General features: G+C 31.7%; 2 protein-coding genes across 2 annotated transcripts; both read left to right on the top strand.

Moving 5' to 3' along the window:
* The first annotated feature begins 1,608 nt into the window (after positions 1-1,608).
* On the top strand, positions 1,609-2,202 carry LOC131656307 (uncharacterized). The gene has a single exon (XM_058926052.1). It carries the CDS (start codon positions 1,609-1,611, stop codon positions 2,200-2,202), a length of 594 nt encoding a protein of 197 aa, XP_058782035.1.
* Positions 2,203-10,296: 8,094 nt separating this feature from the next.
* Positions 10,297-12,447, top strand: LOC131618698 (transcription factor LRL2-like). Its single transcript, XM_058889868.1, has 7 exons — positions 10,297-10,924; positions 11,024-11,113; positions 11,307-11,471; positions 11,580-11,645; positions 11,783-11,854; positions 11,933-11,992; positions 12,080-12,447. The coding sequence occupies exons 1-7, from the start codon at positions 10,583-10,585 to the stop codon at positions 12,263-12,265; spliced, it is 981 nt and encodes a 326-aa protein (XP_058745851.1). The 5' UTR covers positions 10,297-10,582; the 3' UTR covers positions 12,266-12,447.
* The last annotated feature ends 7,494 nt before the right edge of the window (positions 12,448-19,941 follow it).

Here is a 19,941-nt window from a genome sequence, read left to right as displayed (position 1 = left end):
TCTTCAAAGATAAAACAAGATATTACCAATCTCTTCTATCTCTCTGTATTTATTTTTCTTTAACATGTTAACAACACGGTCGTTTTTATCTGAAGTTTTCAATACACTAGGTATATATTCTATACTTACCTCTTTAATTTTGTTACTACTATTTTTCATCTGTCCCGGTTATAGAAAATTGACAATCAGTCAAGTAATTTATAACTAGAGTGGCTATTATCATTATCGTTATTACTTTACTCCTTGTTATAGAAAACTGACAACTTGTCAAGTGCTCTATAATAAGTCTGACTATTTTCATTATAATTTTGTGTGGAGGTATAAAACCACATATGCAATTACTAACATAAATTTATATTTATGATGTTACTAACTTTTATATTTAGTGGAGGTTTAAAAACCACCATATGTTGTTACTAACGTTTATATTTAGTGGAGGTTTAAAAATCACCATATGTTGTTACTAACCTTTATATTTTAGTGGAGATTTATAGCCCCATTTGCAGTTACTAACTTTTATATTTAATGGAAGTCTGAGACTCTTAATGCAAATATTCTTTTATATTCAGTGGAGGTCTAAAAACCTCATGCGCATATTCTATTTTTTTTCATATGTGTTCATTTACCTTATATATTATAGATTATAATTAACTCTAACACTTGTAACTACTAGATGATATTTAATACAATTAAAATTTGGCTAAATATTTTTTTATCACACTTAACTTTTCCTTTTTCCTTTTTCCTTTTCCCCAACGGTAATATAACGACCATTTTTTTCAAAATTACCTTTATAAATACTTCTACTTCTTTCATAACTTTCACACCATTCTCAAACTATCTTTCCATATTTTTCAAGTGGCTAAATTTCTCATTTTGTTCATCTCTCTACTTGTAATTATGTTGTTTGCTGTCAGTATTATCAAGCGTGAAGAATTAGGTAATGATTTTTCAGATTTAATCATAATTATCATCTTACCATTACTGATCTTAGCTTGGTTTGTTAATAGAGGTTTTTGAATAATATGTAGTCGTGAATTTTGTAACTGAATAAATTGATATTTCTTTTAGTTTTAAATATTGATTATGTTCATCTGAATTATAGATATAATCATGTCAAATCTTAAGCATCAATTCAAAATTCTAAGCATAATTGGGGACAACTTCATAACCTCCAACAACAATTTAATAAAGTACCTTACATGTGAGGGACTTAACAAAATCCTTGAAGGAGAGAATTCTGAAAAATCGACAGACGACCTAGATGAAATGGAAAAGAGAAAGTCAAAAGTAAACAGAATAATCAAGCATCATCTTGATGATGGATTGCAAACAGAATATTCAAATGCTAAAGATCCCAATATTTTATGGGACAAAATTAAATCAAGATTTGGACATCAGAAGAAACTCATGTTACCCTCATTAATGGATCAATGGAACAAGTTAAGGTTCCAAGATTATAAAATTGTCATTGCATATAATTCTGATATGCACCAGATTATATCACAGCTAGAATTTTGTGGCAAAATTATAACTTAAAAAGAAAAGTTGGAAAAAACTTGTTCGACTTTCCATGCATCTCAGGTATTATTGCAACAACAATATAAAATGAGGGAATACACTGAGTATTCTCATTTAGTTGCAGCCCTTCTAGTGGCAGAACAAAATGACGAGCTCCTTATAAAAAACCACCAGGCACGACCCACAGGAACAATGCCATATCCTGAAACTAATGCCATGACCTTTAATCGTGGGCGCGGTGGCTTTAGTCATCTCAAGAGACGTGGTGGTCATGTTCATTTTGATGGTAATAATGGTTATGCTTGTTTTGATAGTCACAATCAAGGAGGATATCATGGTCGAAACCTTTTCCACGGTCGAAACCATTTTCATGGTAGAGGACGTGGAAGAGGTCATGTGAATAGTTATACATCCCCCAGATATGACCAAAATAATTGGAATCGCAAAGAAAAGGGTAAGTATATCCAAGAAGGTCCCTCAAGGAATTATGAGGGTATATGCTACAGATGCGGAAAGACAGGTCACTGGTCTAAGGTGTGTAGAACACCAGAACATTTGTGTAAAAGACAAATGGCATATGTTGAAGAAAAGGGAAAAGAAGTGAATTATAATGAGATTGAACCCATAAATGATAATACCTATTTTGAAACTACTGATTTTGTTGGAGGTGAAACAGATTAGGTAACTATTTAAAATATGTATTTGAATAATGTTTGGTGTACTTGTTTTTATATTTGAAATATGTATCTACTTAACAATTTGTATGTTGTTAAGGTGTATCTTAAGTTTGTATGAAATAATAATGTTAAATATGTTGTTAATTTACTGTATTTAATCTTATTTTTATTTTCAAGAAGGCTAGACATGGAACATGTCAAAGACATTTGCATTCCGGACAGTGGAACTACACACACAATCCTCAAAAGTAAGAAATATTTTACTGAAATAAATCCCACTAAAGGTTTAATAAATACAATCTCAGGTCCTGCAGATTTAATTGAAGGAACGGGTAATGCTATGTTCGTATTACCAAATGGGACAAAATTTGTCATTAATAAAGCTTTATACTATCCAAAGTCAAAGAGAAATTTGTTGAGTTTTAATGACATATATCGTCAAGGATATGATACTGAAACTGCAACTGAAGTTAATATGAAATACATCAATATTACTTCTAATGTTTTGGAAAAGAAGAAAATTTTAGAAAAACTACCAAAATTGCCTTCTGGATTACATTACACATATATACATGAAATTGAATGCAATTTAGTACTAAAAGAAGATCCCAAAATTGTGATTTTGTGGCATGACCATTTAGCTCACCCTGGTTCAACAATGATGCGTAAAATAGTTGAAAGTACACATGGTCATCCATTGAAAAGTTTAAATTTTACACAAGAAGATAGACTGTGTGAAGCTTGCTCTCTTGGCAAACTAATAACAAAGCATTCACCGGGCAAGATTCAGACAGAATCACCTGCATTTCTTGAAATAATTCAAGGAGACATATGTGGACCTATCCATCCACCGTTAGGACCATTTAGATATTTTATGGTATTGATTGATACATCTAGTAGATGGTCATGTGTATGCTTACTATCAAGTCGTTATATGGCATTTACAAAATTTCTTGCACAAATAATTAAACTTAGAGCTCAATTTCCTGATTATACTATAAAGAAAATTAGACTTGACAATGCTGGTGAATTTACATCTGAATCATTCAATAATTATTGCATGTCAATTGGTATTACTGTTGAACATCATGTTCCTCATGTACATACACAAAATGGTTTAGTTGAGTCATTAATTAAATGTCTTCAATATATTACTAGACCATTAATAATGAGAACTAAACTATCAGTTATTGTTTGGGGTCATGCAATTTTACATGCTGTAACACTTATCCGTCTAGGGCCAAGTGCTGATCATAAACATACCCCTTATCAACTTGCAATTGGTAGGGAACCAAATATTTCTCATTTAAAGATATTTGGATGTGCAGTATATGTCCCAATATCACCACCGCAAAGAACGAAGATGGGACCTCAAAGGAGGTTAGTTATATGTGTGGGGTATGAATCACCATCTATTATTAGATATCTTGAACCTTTAATAGGTGATGTTTTTTAGGCAAGATTTGTTGATTGTCATTTTTACGAAACAATATTTCCAACTCTAGGGGGAGAGGATAAAAAACTAGAAAATGACATAACATGGAATGTACCTCATTTACTACATTTGGACCCATATAATAGATTGTGGGAAGAAAATGTAAAGAAAATAGTCCACTTACGAGATTTAGCAAACCAATTGCCAGATTCATTTACTGATTTGAAAAGAGTAACAAAGTTACATGTACCAGCTATAAATGTCACAGCTAGGATTGAGATTTCAAATCAAAATAATGTAGTTTCTGTTCCCAACAACCAAGAAATCGATAGCTTTAGCTAACATAGTAAAATAAGATCGTACTATATTGATCCTCATTCTCTGTGGGTTCGATATCTTTTAAAACTAAAACGACTAGACTGTATACTTGCAGTTAGTATCCCGATAGACTTATAAAGTCCCGATCAACAAGTGGTTCTATAAATAGAACCCTTGTGCAGAAGCATTCAGTCTTGATGAAAATCTGGTCTGTAAAACCTAGGCATATTTTCTTTCTCTCTTACTCAAAACCTTCATTCGTATCAGTTAGTACTGAGACTAAAGACATTTGTTCGTGTGGATTGAGTAGAAGCGTTATTCTTCATCAACGCTCGTGATCACTCCTTCGACTCTGCATCAAAGGTTTTAATCTCCACAAGAGGTAACCGTTTCTATCACTAATCATGCCAATTCGTAGGGTTCACTAAAGAAAAATTTGTGTTTTCTATTGCGCATTGTATCACAATTTTCCTTCAAACTTAGTTCATTTTGGTTCAAAATGCATCTTTTAAAGAGGTTATCTTTTGAAGCAATTTTGTTCTGTGGTACTTTCCATAATAGCACTGAACCGTTTGTTGGAATCTCTCTATGCCAGACCATTGCGAGACTTGAATTAGAGTTGATTGTATTGTCAAACATGAGTACCTTATATGCATATTTTATTGAATATTGTCAATCATTTCCATCCTCCCAAATCCAACGGTCTTCCTCCATGTCATTCATATCCACCTCTTCCAATACGTTCAACAAATCTTTCAAGTATTTGCACTCATTATGATTTAGACCCCTAATTCAGTTAATTATCCACCTTCTCTATCCACCCTCCCCCGTGGCACAATCAACAACTTTCATGTTTTTATCCCTAACTAGTGCAAATAGATTGTTAAATACTTTTTTTAAAGGCCCTCTGTTGCACCACCAATCACTCCAAAATATGGTTTTGTTTCCCTTACCAATAACTTTTCTTAATCTTGTATTTAGCCAATCACCCTAGAACTCCCACACTCCAGACTCAATTTGATTTATATTTTTCCACCATGTAGATATTGGGCAAGAAGTTGTGCTTACATTCTCGTTTCCCGACCTGTATTTACTTCGAACTATTCTCTACCACAACCCGCTTGGGTCAGTTTTTAATCTGGATTTTATTGAATCTACCACTGACTTCCACATCTATTTTCTTCTCAGATTTGTGCCAATAGAAAGCCCAAGATACTTAAATAGGGTAACACCTAAATCAAACTTCTAAGAGCATCTTTAGCGCATGATGCTTTAAGATAAAATTCTTTATAGTTCACGTTAATCATAAGGAACCTGCAATGCATTAAGTATGACATGGCATTAAATGAACTAAAATTTAGTTTCCACCATCTATTGAAGCAACGTGAGCTATTCAATTTCAAACATAAAATATTATTATTTTTATCATTAAATGTATTGATAACAAAATCCAACGGCATTAAACCATCGGCTATATAGTTTTTGAAACTTTAACGGCTATATTAACATAATTTTACCTCTATATAAATATTATAGTAGTAATTAGTATTTTTTTTACACACAACTTTACCTTTGAAATTTCTTCTTCTTTTTATTTTCCAATCCTATTTAATTTATCAAATGGATCCCAACCAATGAAATCCTTATAATAATTATTTACAAACCCCCAATGTAATTTTTTTATATATATTATTGGTGTGCATTTTGTATCATTTTAAATTTTATAATATTATATATTTATTAATATATTTTTGTCAAAAATATAATTTTTACTTCTATGTCTTTTAATTAAAATAATTAAATTAACGTTAACTTGAATCAAAATTAATTACAAATAAAAAATTGTAAAATGTGAGATCAAGTTTTGGTTCTTTATAAACAACCACCATTAAAGTAAAAACTACTCAAATCAACTATACATTTTTTTTAAATCATACAAATCACTTTGACCCCATGTCCCACTAAAAATGCTCAAAGTCTAACCACCATAAATTTTGTTTATGTCTTTAACAATGATTTCAATGTATCATTCCTTATCTTGTTTTTCTCTTCAAGTATTTTCCTCAACATTATCACACTCTTGAGCAACAAGTTACAACTCATATGATTTGAAATTCATTTCCATGGGCACAAGCGTCATTTCAACTAAAGCATGCACCAAAATCCACCGTACAGTCCATGCCACTACCACAACCAGTACAACTCCACAGCACAACAACTCACATTCTCAGCGTCGTTGCATGTACCTGCCTACCCACCAACAGAGCAGAAACAGAACACGCCATTTCTCTCTCTAACTTCCTCACTCTCTCTCTTCTCTTCATTTTGTATTATATGAATTGCTTCATAATCTAAATTTCTGTCTTTCTTAGTTTGGTGTTGAAAAAATGGAAGGAGAAAGTAACAACAAAAACAACAGTTCAGAGCCAGTCTCATATGAAAATGAAGAAGAAACGAGCAACCATGAAGTCTCTGAGGATCATCAAATTCAAAATCAACAATCTGAAACAAGTGTGGCTCAGTGGAATTGTGTACCAAAACTACCTTATATATATCATTTGAACTTAATTTACATATAATTGATTAAACTTAATTGAATCAATAGTAAATTTACAAGTCAAATATATTATTCCATATATAAAAATATATTATACAAGGCAAATATATTGATATACAAGTCAAATATATATATATATATATATATATATATATATATATATATATATATATATATATATATATATATATATATATATATATATATATATATATATATATATATATATATATATATATATATATAGGGAGCATATCAAGTGAGAGCATTTTTAAATGAGAGATGAGAGGAATAAATATCAACCTTTAGATTCATCAAGAGAGAGAATGTTAATACATTAATGTGGCTATTAATTTCTCTCTCTTGATGAATCTAAAGGTTGATATTTATTCCTCTCATCCTCTCATTTAAAATTGCTCTCACTTGATATGCTCCCTATATATATATATATATATATATATATATATATATATATATATATATATATATACTTTCATATTTTATATTTTAAATAATTTAGTAGTATTAATAAGAAATCTTATTAAAATGAAAATAGAAAATATTAGTTAGTTTTTCTATACAGAGAATGACGATGGCACATGTTGTAATTTAAATATTTTGAAAATATACTTTTATTAACTATCTAAATAGAAAATTATTATATATTAAATACTTTTATTTTTACTAAATATTTAATATAATGTACATAATCCATTATTACATAAATGTTGCCCATGGATAAGACACCACCCGATCAACAACATCCATTTAAAATAGAGAAGCCGTCCGATAAGCATGGAAAGTTAAGCATAAAAAAAGAGTTCCATCTTCTTTGATTCAGGGAGATTCTGGAGATAGACAATATCTTTCTCAAATATGGAAACAAGTGCTTCTTGAGAGATACAAGAAATCTAATAAAGAAGAATGGTTGGCAGCTTTAGCAAAAGAGGAGATGACCCTTTAGAAGACACAATAAGCGAGGCGGAGGCGTCTACAGACAATCATGCCTGTTTATATGAGCTTTCTTCTTGAAGATGTTGCAGTCATTACCTCGATCACTTTTATTATTAGCAAGTGGAGGAGAAACTTGTTCTTCAACCCCATTAGAAACATCCCTGACAAAATACTGACCTTGACAAGAGGATACCGAGAGAGTTTGGTTGATGGTAAGGACGTCATATCTAATCGGAAGAGGAGTAGGAGCTCGAGCCATAAAATTCGTAGAGGGTGACCCTAACCTCTTGCTCTTTTGCTAGATCAGGGATTTTTTCTCAATAAAGCCATATTATATGCAAGTGCAAAATAAACCACATCAAAAAGAGGGGGGGGGGGGGGGTATGAGGGACTAGCTCTCAATCCTCACTAAACATTTAAAATAATTACAAAACAGAAATATTTGAGTTTAATTATTTTATTGATATGTACCATTTAATACAAAAATGCCTTTGTGTTGGTATGTATGTGATAATATTATTTTAAAAGGATTTTAATGAAATGGATCTATCAATCAGGTTCTGAAAATGGAAGATCTCTGGTATCAAGACTCTAAAGATATTATCTAATCTATTGGAACCAAGGGAGTTACCTAGGACGGTTCATAATCAGGATATCTTATCTTTACCAATTCTAATACTCAAGAGGAGTGTCTCATCTGAGAAACAGGTTCTGAATCTGATGAACATCGTGGCCTACCTCAGAAGAACCTAACTCTCGCTTTTGTGCTACAAAGGCTCTATACGAACAGTAGCAGATCAAAAACATAAGACTCTAAAGTTATGAGGTTCTGATGTCCAAAGAAAATAAGCTCTGAAGATCTGAAGACTTAAGTTCTGATGAACAAGTCCAAATGCTAAAAGGAGTATTCTGTGTTCTGATATCTCTAATTTTTAATTTTTGTGAGTCTTGGCATCAAAGAAAGACTCTAAACAAGCATAAATTAATTTTTGGGATTAACGCTTCTTAAAATATCTTCTTTTGAAATTTGTATTTATATCCTTTTTTATTATGACAAAGAGGGGGAGAAGAGATGATGATTTTGATAGACCTAGTAACCTTCGAATTGAATTGTGGCACCCTTGTTTTCATGTTTTACTCTGAAAATTATTTTATAAAATTCCGTGGGGTTTAGAAGGGTGTTACATAGTCCCAAGTCAATTACCTCCATAGATGTCAGGAACTCTTCCCCTCATATTTTGGCCCCATCTAAGATGGAGTTTATTGGTTTGAATAGGGAAGAAGCTCACTCCTTCATTATAATTTATATGTGTGGCTTTTGTCGAAATTCAAGTGATGCAGATATTAAGGATCACATCAGTCTTGAGACTTAATTCACCACTATCAATTGGCTTGAGTACTCAAGAATTAGCCAGTGGTGTGTCCTAAAGATGCATCGATCTTGTTAAGGCGTCTGATGTAAGTCGATATAGTTGGGTAGATTGTGAGATATTGGGGAGTCCCTCCTCTTTTGATAGCCCTACGATCGTGGAAGAGGCTAATATATAAGTGGTTTGTCCTTCTAATTAGTCGGTCCTTCCTGTGGAACTGGGTAAAAGGATCTGTAGCAACTTACAGAATTATTCATCCCCTTCTACAAGTTCTTGTTTACTCAAATAAGCTTGTGAGGTTTCCCTTGACTGGATTCAAAGAGGAGGTGTTGAGGTTCTTAAAAATTGCACCCTCACAGATCCACCATGAGCACTTGGGCTTTAATAAAGGTGTTTCAACATTGGGATTATTATGGGCTTTGGGGGCCTTCTTGCTGCCTATTTTACCACTTCTTTGTCACGGTGCATACTTCGATGGATAATCTTTGGGATTAGTGGTTGATCTCACTATGTTAGGATGATCCCTAGTATGGTGCTTACAACGGGGACAGGGATGATTTCCGGGATCACTTCGTGTTAGAAACTCTCATACTTTGGATACTCATCATGCCTTCTGATGGGTTCCTGGTGAGTTACCTTTCCCCCATTGACTTCTAGGATTTACCTCTAAGTAAATGTACATATAGAATTCAAAGGTGTTGGGCCTGGGTTCACTTCAAACAAGATTCTCACAAGATTATCGCAAATATACAGTGACCTTGGATTCTCTTACTTGTGAAGAGATTAAGATGAAGGAAGATCGTTAAGCTTTATATGAGGGTCTTGGCTATGAGGAAAGGTTTGATCTTTCCGAAGAAATGCCCTCTATGAAGAGGAAGTGGTTAATTGATACTCGTGTCAAGACTCATTTTTATAAATTATTTTAAAACTCCGATCTAATATTTACTGGAATTAAACTCAAATATTTGAGTGATTTTTTATCGGTTGAATTAGAGTTTAAAAAAATAAGTTAAATAGAGATGAAGTGAATGAAATAATATGAGAATGTATTCTATAATTGATATGTTATCTGATAAGGGTGACAATTTGTCTGCAAATGCTGATGGAGTGTGATTAACTTCCAATGAAACTTTTGCTGCCTACGCTTGGGAAAAATGTATACGTACAACAATATTATCATATCATTGACTACATCATCCATTAGAGTCTGAGTCGCGGATACCACATCATAAGAGTTTCCCTACACACTAAAATAAGAGGACTGTAAAACACGAGTTTGTAATAGTAGTGCCGGTGGTTTTGATTGATTTTGAAGTAGAAGCCCCATGCTGTTTTTATTAGTGTTTGATGCGAGTAAGAAATCTAAATTTGATATGTCCATGCTTTTAGCATGTTATTATGAACTTTGAATGTAGTTATAATTTCATGATCCTTTTTTTTAGCCACATGCTGTGTATAATAAATACTTCTATTTCCATGGGCACAAGCGTCATTTCAACTAAAGCATGCACCAAAATCCACCGTACAGTCCATGCCACTACCACAACCAGTACAACTCCACAGCACAACAACTCACATTCTCAGCGTCGTTGCATGTACCTGCCTACCCACCAACAGAGCAGAAACAGAACACGCCATTTCTCTCTCTAACTTCCTCACTCTCTCTCTCTCTCTCTCTTCTCTTCATTTTGTATTATATGAATCGCTTCATAATCTAAATCTCTGTCTTTCTTAGTTTGGTGTTGAAAAAATGGAAGGAGAAAGTAACAACAAAGACAACAGTTCAGAGCCAGTCTCATATGAAAATGAAGAAGAAACGAGCAACCATGAAGTCCCTGAGGATCATCACATTCAAAATCAACAATCTGAAACAAGTGTGGCACAGTGGAATTGTGTGCCAAAACTACCTTATAGTAACTATGTTGAATATCTCTCTGAATCTTCAACTTATCTTCCAACAGCCGAGTATAACTTGGTTGGGAACAATTATCAAACACTTGGTAGCACAAACAGCTTCAACGATCAAGGAAAAGCTTTTGGTTTTGGTTTTAAACCGATTGGTTCTTCAAGTAATGACTATGGTATTATGAAGGTAACGTTAATTAACAGAAGAAAAAAAAACTAGTACTTTCATTAAGTAGTTGTGAGATTTGGAAGTTGAAGATTTTTTGTTTTTATGTTTGTTTTTCAGCATGCTGGGTTTTGGAGAAATAATGGAGAAGAAGAAGAAGAAGCAATTACAGCTAAAACTGGAAGTACTCAAAACCTTCTCAATGCTGAGGTTAGTTAAGCTCTTATTAACTAAGCACTTATTATATAAGTGCTTTTGTATACTATTTCTATTACTAAAGTATGAGTTGTCCTGAAATTTTTTATAGAAATAAGTTGGAGGCAAACCAGTTTATGAACATGTTAGACATAAGATCTTTCTATAATCCCTCTGAAACTGATTATTTAAAGTGTTGTTGTAACAGTGTGATGCAACATGGCCAAGTGATTCAGTTGGAGATAAGCATAATGCTTCAAGATTTGATTCAATGGGAATGGTTGGTGATGCTTCACCTTTTTTACTTCCAATTCCAAAATCAGGAAGCAGCTCCACAAGACAGAAAAGTGAGAAATCGCGTTGTACTGACCGTGTAAGTAAAGCTTTTCTTTCATTACTATGTTCTTGTCAACTCGCTAACAATTTTATTCCAATTCATTCATACAACTTAGTTTCCTTACCATGGACTCTTTGATTACAGCATCGCAGACAACGTATTGCTGATAACCTCAAAGCCTTACATGAATTGCTTCCAAATCAAGAAGGGGTAATCTCTTGTTTATGATTTAACATATGTCAAAACAATGTCAAAATACTTTGTCAAAAAGTTCTTCTTTCTGATGAATTTGATAGAATAGTACTTCACAATATTTACACATAATGAACTGAATTTTTAATTTGCAGGGTTGTCAAGCTCAAGCTTACATACTGGACGACATCATCGACTATGTTAAATACTTGCAGAATCAACTAAAGGTAACTTTTTAAGTTCTAATGTTATCATCAATTGCAAATAGAAATTCTACCATAGCTAAGGAAATTGTTCCTCTGCAGGAACTAAGTGGAAGTAAATTGCAAAGTGACTCAAATGCTATACCTCTAGTTTATCATGAGGTACAACTATGCTACTCTGAATTCAGCTCCAAGCAAATAACTTCTTATAGCATACTGTCAAATTCATTTTTGATTTATTTATTACAGGGTTATGGGCATTATATAAAGGATCAAATGCTGAACGAGCCTCTTGAAGAGATAATGGGGAAACTAGTTGAAGAACAATCAGCAGCAACAAGTCAGCTACTTGAGAGCAAAGGTCTTATTCTACTGCCTATTGCTCTGCTTGAAGAATTGAACCAAGCTATGCAATTGTTGAACCAAGCTAGCTAGCTAACTATTTAGAGGGATATCTATTTACTGTGTTTGGATCATTATGGTACGAGAACCAAATTAACATAGTTAGCACACATCTTTTGTTTTTCTAACTAAAACACACCTCTTGAAACACTTTTGTACTAGGAGGAAGTGTGTGATGCTGTTCTGTTTCAAATTATTTCATATATTTAACATTATGAGAGTCTTCATTATTCTATCAACTTAAATCTCAATGTTGCATGAAAACTTTATCAAATTATTGTTATTTTGAGCACTATATTTTTATAATCAATATTTTCATCAGAGCCTGTCGCGCAAGCTCCTGCCGTTGAAAGATCGAAACCCTGCCAAAAGATTGTTAAGCACAAGTGGTTGAAAATGTGATATCAATTGACCAACAATAGTTAAGTGGTTAATTGATAGAGGGAACTTGTTCTGTGCATGCATGCATCTTCAAAGTTATTCATTTTGTTAATTTTATCCTCATCATAGCTAAATGTTATTTGACTTATGGATCTTAACTTTGAGTATCATGCTAAATCTAAAAGATTGCACAAAGTTTATTTCTTTTCTCTTTCAAAATTTCTTAAATAGTTTATTTTTTGGCACATTTTCTTTAATAAAGGAACCAAGGCATGTATTAAACAATATTTTCATTTTTGTCATTTTTTAAAGATGTACTAAATAAATTAATGACCCATATTTTAATTTTAAAGTTTTTATCATGAATTATAAGATTTTAAGAGTCCGTTTGGTGCGCAGGATAAAAGACAGGATAACATATATGTATCATATATCCTATCTCAATTCAATGTTTGTTGACACAACAAGATATGATAAGTTAATCCTAAAACTTATCCTATCTTGCCTCACTAGTTCAAATTGTTATCCGGAATATGATTTACTAATTTATCCCGAAAATATAATTTAAAATAAAAAATTAAATGACAAAATATAAATAAAAACTAATTTGATATTAAAATAAAATAATTATTAAAATTTTAAAAATATGAATAATAATTTTATTTTTTATCAAATTAAATATATGTTCTTACATGGGTAATTTTTTATCAAATTATATATATATATATATATATATATATATATATATAAATATATATATATATATATATATATATATATATATATATATATATATATATATTTATATATATATATATATATATATATATATATATATATATATATATATATATATATCTATATATACACACACACTAGAATTCATGATCTTTTTCAAAAAAAATTGAAATTGTTTAATCAATAATGTCAATGAATTTTTTTAATTGTAAAAAAAAAATTTATTTACCAATTTATAAATTTTAAAAAATATAATCATTTTACAAAGGTGTATATATATATATATATATATATATATATATATATATATATATATCATTTGAACTTAATTTACATATAATTGATTAAACTTAATTGAATCAATAGTTAATTTACAAGTCAAATATATTATTCCATATATAAAAATATATTATACAAGTCAAATATTATTCAATATATACAAGTCATATATATATATATATACTTTCAGATTTTATATTTTAAATAATTTAGTAGTATTAATAAGAAATTTTATTAAAGTGAAAATAGAAAATATTAGTTAGTTTTTCTATACAGAGAATGATGATGGCACATGTTGTAATTTAAATATTTTGAAAATACACTTTTATTAACTATCTAAATAGAAAATGATTATATATTAAATACTTTTATTTTTACTAAATATTTAATATAATGTACATAATAACCAAATATTATATAAATAAATTAACCATAATGAATCTACATAATTAAAATAAATATATCATATAATATATGTTGAAATATTAAAAAAAAAAGTATGATATCTTATTTGAAATTTGTAATTATTTATTTGTAATTTTATAATTATTTAAATTTTAATTAATGTTAATTATTATTTTATATAAAAAAATTCTTAATTATTTTGTAAAATTCACTACAATTAGATTACAAAGAATAAATTGTTTGTTTTGGTGGAACCTTCGTACTTCGAATTTTACACCAGAATTATTCTTCACCATGATATGAATTCTTAAGACAAATACTTATAACTTACAACTTACAACAAAAGAGAAAGTAAAAACATATTATTTATTTTATTTAATTTAATATCAATACCACTAATGTGAATATGTGATAACTTTTTCATAACAGTAATTATGTATTTTTTTATGAAGAAAATTCATACAATATATAAAGGCAATGATATGTCTAAAACACTTTATTTTTATAATAATAATTATGCATTTTTTATCAAAAAAATCAATACAATACGTATTTATTTTATACCAATTAAGATAATGGTAAGTAATTGATATGATTTTAATGTATTGATTCTATATCAATTAAATTATTCCCAACGTAATGATTTTAACGTATGTGTGGGTCGTTAAAAAGGCTTTTATATCTTACAAAATTAGATAATTTTCTCAAATCTAATAATTTAAAAATACATAAATCTAACCGTCGCTATAATATATAAGGAATAAAACAACCCACTAAAATATGCATTTTGGTCTTGTAATTTTTAAAAATTAAAAAATAGTTTTTAGAAACTAAATCTTGCTATCACATATCATACGCTAACACACCAATATAGAGACATATGAAGACACTTATTCAATCATCTAAATCTCAAAATTCCTCTCCATCTGAGTAGGTGCATCATATCAGAATATCTTCATTCCAACCTTTCATTTCTTTTTCTTATCCACCTTAGAATGCATGATTGTTCCTATGGAAAGAGAAAAAATGAAAACAAAAAATAAGTAAATCCATAAAATTTGATTAATTTTAATATCATATCATTGCCACTTACATTTAGGATGTAAATACCATTACATAGTGATAGGTTTTGGACCACTAAACCAATCAATCAATAATATTTTCTCAATTTCCAATTTGAAGAATGAAAATTGAAAATTGTGATTCTCCGCCAATCGGAAAGTCAGTATGAATCAATTCTTAACAAAGTAAAATTTGATTAATAATTAAACAAAAAATTTACCAATGAAAATCGTAATTTGAAGAATGAAAATTGAAAATTGTGATTCTCCGCCAATCGGAAAGTAAGTATGAATCAATTCTTAACAAAGTAAAATTTGATTAATAATTAAACAAAGAATTTACCAATGAAAACCGTAGCCTTATTCCTTTTTGATTTCATGTTATTCTTCGATCACATATCTACCCCTTTCAAACGGCCCACCAAAGAACCGAAAATAAATTGTGATAAAAAATTTTATATTAATAATTAAACAAATTTTGATTTCACGTTATTCTTCGATCACAGATCTACCACTTTCAAACTGCCCATTAAGTAGAGGAATAATGAAGCGTGGAACCGTTGCAAAATATGAAATACTGAATACAAAGGTTTGTGGGAGCAATCATTGGTAACCGCATATTGTAAGTACATATTGAATGAAATTAATGGGAAAAGTTTGGAAGGCAGAAGAGTTGGAAGTTATGGATCGAAGATGATGTGGAATAATGTGGACAGTCCCATTGATCAAGAAAAGGGAGACTTTTCTTATATATATATATATATATATATATATATATATATATATATATATATATATATACTATATGGTATTATATGTGAATCAAACACATGATAAGATAAATCTTATCATATCTGTATCATATCCTATCACGTCTCTATCATATCATGCGCACCCAACGGGCCCTAAAGATTTAATGCATAATTGGTTTAGTTTTTGGAAGGGTCAAAAGCAATTTTAGGGATGTAGAATTGATTATGGGTGATTCTAAGATGTTTGGTTTGACAAAAGTAAAATTGATTTTGTCTTCAAACCATTTGAAGCTAAAATTTGTAGCTTCTGTGTAATACCCCGACTCTCCAACCCGATATTATCATTAATTGGTTAATTGATAATTAGAATGCACATTGGCCTTATTTCCTATTAATCTAAAGAATGATTATTAAAAAGAGTTAGTGGAGTAGTTAGAAACAAAGGGGATTGGTTAGAATGGAACTACATGGAAAAGTTGTAAATATGGCTTAGTTGGATGGTAAATTGGACATTATTCTTCATTTGCATGATCTTAAAGTGGTTAGTAAAGACAATATCTTTTCCAAATCAGAATTTAGGAGGGAGAGAATTAGAAGCATGGAAGAAGAAGGACTCATGTTCAACATAGCCATTTTCGCAACTCTTGGTACAGCTCCACTAAAACGGTAATATCTCTCTGCTCGTAACTCCGATTGTAACGATTCTGGTCTCGTTGGAAAGCTAACAAAATTCTTTTCGATTTGCATATATGGTTTGCGTTCGTAGGTGCTGTATTGATGGAGATAAATAGGTTCAAAGTTGAGTGATCCATGCTGAATGTGTGTAAAATGCAGCTACGGGTTTGTTGAAGAAGAAGGTGAATCTTTGAACAAGTTAAGGGTCCAATGGCTGCATGATCATCATCTCAACCTCCATTTGATCCAAGGTGAGTCCTTAGATAGAAGCTTTGGGGTTTTGCATGTTGGGGACAATTTGGGTTTGGGGATTGTAAGAGATAATCATAAATTCATGTCACTAACATGTTAATTGTGTTAATTGTTAGTTGTTTTTGATTAGTCATTGGCTGGTATATCTTGATCAGTGTTGCATGTTAAAAATTCGTGGAAATGATATAGGTGATGCTAAGAATCAATTAGAAGCATTTGGGACTGGTTTAGAACCCTTAAAAAGTAGAAAAATTGATTCTGCTTCAGGGTAATCAGTTACTTGCTTCTGGGTAACCGGTTACTCTGTAGAAAATTGCGTTACTGGGCATTTTGCATGCAAGTAACCGGTTACTGGCCTCTGGGTAATCGGTTACCCTGGGCAAAAGTGCAAAAATCAGCAAACTTTAGAAATTCGCAACTTTTGCGTCGTTAGTCTGTTTCGCGCAAACATTATATCGTTGGAAAGCTAGCGACGTGTACTTTCTAATAAAATTGGTCCCCAAACCAGGATATTAATTATCACGAGGATTTATGTGTTTCCGATTGTTATTAATTATTATATCATACATTAAATAGAATGCCTATTGCTATTATGAATATTATATCCATATTTGAGATGATATGCAATTATGTGATGTGCATAAAATCCTGTTGACACCGTTGTTTTGGTTAAATGATCGACATTGATTGTATTGTGTGACTTAGCGCTTGTTATGCGTGTGTATGCTTGAATCGAAGCGGGCCGGGGGCTAGGTTGGGAACGTGACTCCGACCTTGTGGTCAATGGAGTGTTCCGGACTTTGTGGTCCATGTTATAGCTCGATCTTATGATCATTGGGGCTCGCACCTGAGCTACCGTTGCAGTGTGCTTGTGAGTGCCGTACGGGGCTTTTTACTCACTTGGCGTTAACACACTTGCGTGCTCGGTATGGCGGCGTTATGCGGCTAAGTAGGCCTACGTATAACAGGTAAACCACCTCTAGTGAAGTCAAGTAGACTAAGCACTAGGCTTTCGCCCGGTGGGCCCATGTGTCAAGATGGCGTATTTTTACTCGGCGTTAACACACGTGCGTGAAGATGGTTAATGGGACTATGACGCCAATTAGGCTAAGGTCATCTCGCAGCTATCTAGGCTTGTGCGAACCCGTCTAATCATTCTTGCAGTGTGCTTGTACAAGTCTCTTGACATATATGCATGGGAGGTAACCCATCGAGGGTGTGTTTTATAACCTAGTCGAGGCATTAACGCGCTTCTGGATTCCCCGTACACGGGTATGGGTTTTGGCATACGTGTTTGTATACTTGTGATATGATGAGTCCTATGGTGGACGATTCCTTGTTTTCTCCGTACTTGTACCGGATGTGAGGATAAACCCCGGATCAATGGTGGATTCAGTTTTGTTGATGCATGTACCCTGTAGAACCGAGTGGACCCACAGGATATGAGGACTCGCTGAGATTTAGTAATCTCACCCCAATCAACTTATCTTTTTCAGGTGCAGTTTAGTAGCTTTTGATAGATAATAGGTTCAGATTGATGGCTTGAAGTGGTGTTGACTCGAAGACCTCGTTGGTTTTGACATTCCGCTGTGCAAGATCCATTGAAGATTCATGTATTATGCTTCCTGGTAGATTTTCATGCTGTATTTTATATGGATCAAATATTGTACCTTGACTTGTCTATGTACTCAATATCAATTTTAACGTTTCATGCATAATATACTAGTCAGTTATGTATGGGGTGTTACATTCTGCCTCAAGAATTGATTCTAGATGATTTTTACAATGAAATTTATTGTTCTACTCACTTTTAAATAAATGTATCCAAACATAAATCAATTTCGATAAACTCAATTCTGATAAAATTATTTCTACTAAAGTTAATTATGTCCACCGCCATTCTAAACACACCTTTACGCACTTTGCAATAGAGTTAAAATTTGAAGTTATTTTTAAAAAGTGAAAATTTTGTTTCCACTTCATCTTTATAAAGGTTATTCGCTAATACTCGATGATTGACAAAAGAAAAAATAAAGCTAAATATTTTTATATGAATAAAAAGGAATTGGAAAATAATTACCCCACTTTACCTTACCATTTCATATAGGGGTGGCAAAATGGGTCCAATTTGTTGGACATGTCCCTTTTGCCCGCACTTTTGTGCGAGAAAGGCAAAGTTTTAGGCCCTCACTATCTAGTGTGACCGTCCCGCTCCGCCCTTTTTTTTATGCAGGCTTTTGCGGGCACGAATATTAACATAAATTTTGCATTTTAGGCTTAAAAAGTACAGCGTCCACGGGCTTAGCCTGACTCGCCCTCACTTTTTTATGGGGTGGGACAAGGTTTTAGGCCAGTACCCTTAACTATGACCGCCCCACCCTGCCCCGTCTGCGGGTCTAAACGGGGCAGGCATGCCCGTTTGTCACCCTTAGTTCCATAGAGTGTTAGAAAAATATGATATATATATATATATATATATATATATATATATATATATATATATATATATATATATATATATATATATATATACATACATACAAAAAAACAGATTAAACAATAAAAAAAGATGGAAGATACATAAAGGGACTTGAATCCTCTCCTTCAATCTATTCTTTTAAATTATCTCCTTCACAATTTTTATTCTATCTCTCTCCAATTTTTTTCTCTCTCTTCTTCATTTTATCAATTTTTTTAATTGCATTAATTTTAATACACTCCTTTTGGTGAAGGAGAAAAAAGGAGGGAAGGAGAGAATCCATAGTCAACATAAAGATATAAAAGAAATAAGGGATATGACTTATGAGAGAGATGCAAGAAAGAAGGAGATGAGAGAGATATAAAAACATAATAGAAATAAGAATGTTTAAATTTTTCATATTTTGATGAAAGACTTTTTCTTGTTAAAATTTTATTAAAAAGTCTTACATAATCTATCAAAAATATAATATTTTGAAAACCACTAGACTCTCCCCCATTGGGGTGAGGGAGAATACTTAATAATTATCCCGACAAAGTTTTGGGAGTGGGGGTAGAGATAGTACATGGAGGTTTGAGCGGAGTTGACAATGTTTAAAACCATCCCCTCTCTGCCAGTAGTTGTGCATAATTCAAGCCAACAGCGATAATAATGTGTGAAGCAAACACGAGTGATAAAAAACAATTT

This window comes from Vicia villosa, linkage group LG1 (genome assembly GCF_029867415.1).
Source record: "Vicia villosa cultivar HV-30 ecotype Madison, WI linkage group LG1, Vvil1.0, whole genome shotgun sequence".
Lineage (NCBI taxonomy): Eukaryota > Viridiplantae > Streptophyta > Magnoliopsida > Fabales > Fabaceae > Vicia > Vicia villosa.
The sequence above is the reverse complement of the archived record's forward strand: the minus strand, read 5'-3'. Positions and strand labels throughout refer to the sequence as shown.

Excerpts from the sequence above, each read along its gene's own strand:
- LOC131656307 (XM_058926052.1), top strand. The coding sequence starts at position 1,609 with ATGAGGGAATACACTGAGTATTCTCATTTAGTTGCAGCCCTTCTAGTG.
- LOC131618698 (XM_058889868.1), top strand. The coding sequence starts at position 10,583 with ATGGAAGGAGAAAGTAACAACAAAGACAACAGTTCAGAGCCAGTCTCA. Across the intron at positions 11,114-11,306 it reads AAAACCTTCTCAATGCTGAG|TGTGATGCAACATGGCCAAG; the intron begins GTTAGTTAAGCT and ends TTGTTGTAACAG. Across the intron at positions 11,855-11,932 it reads ACTTGCAGAATCAACTAAAG|GAACTAAGTGGAAGTAAATT; the intron begins GTAACTTTTTAA and ends GTTCCTCTGCAG.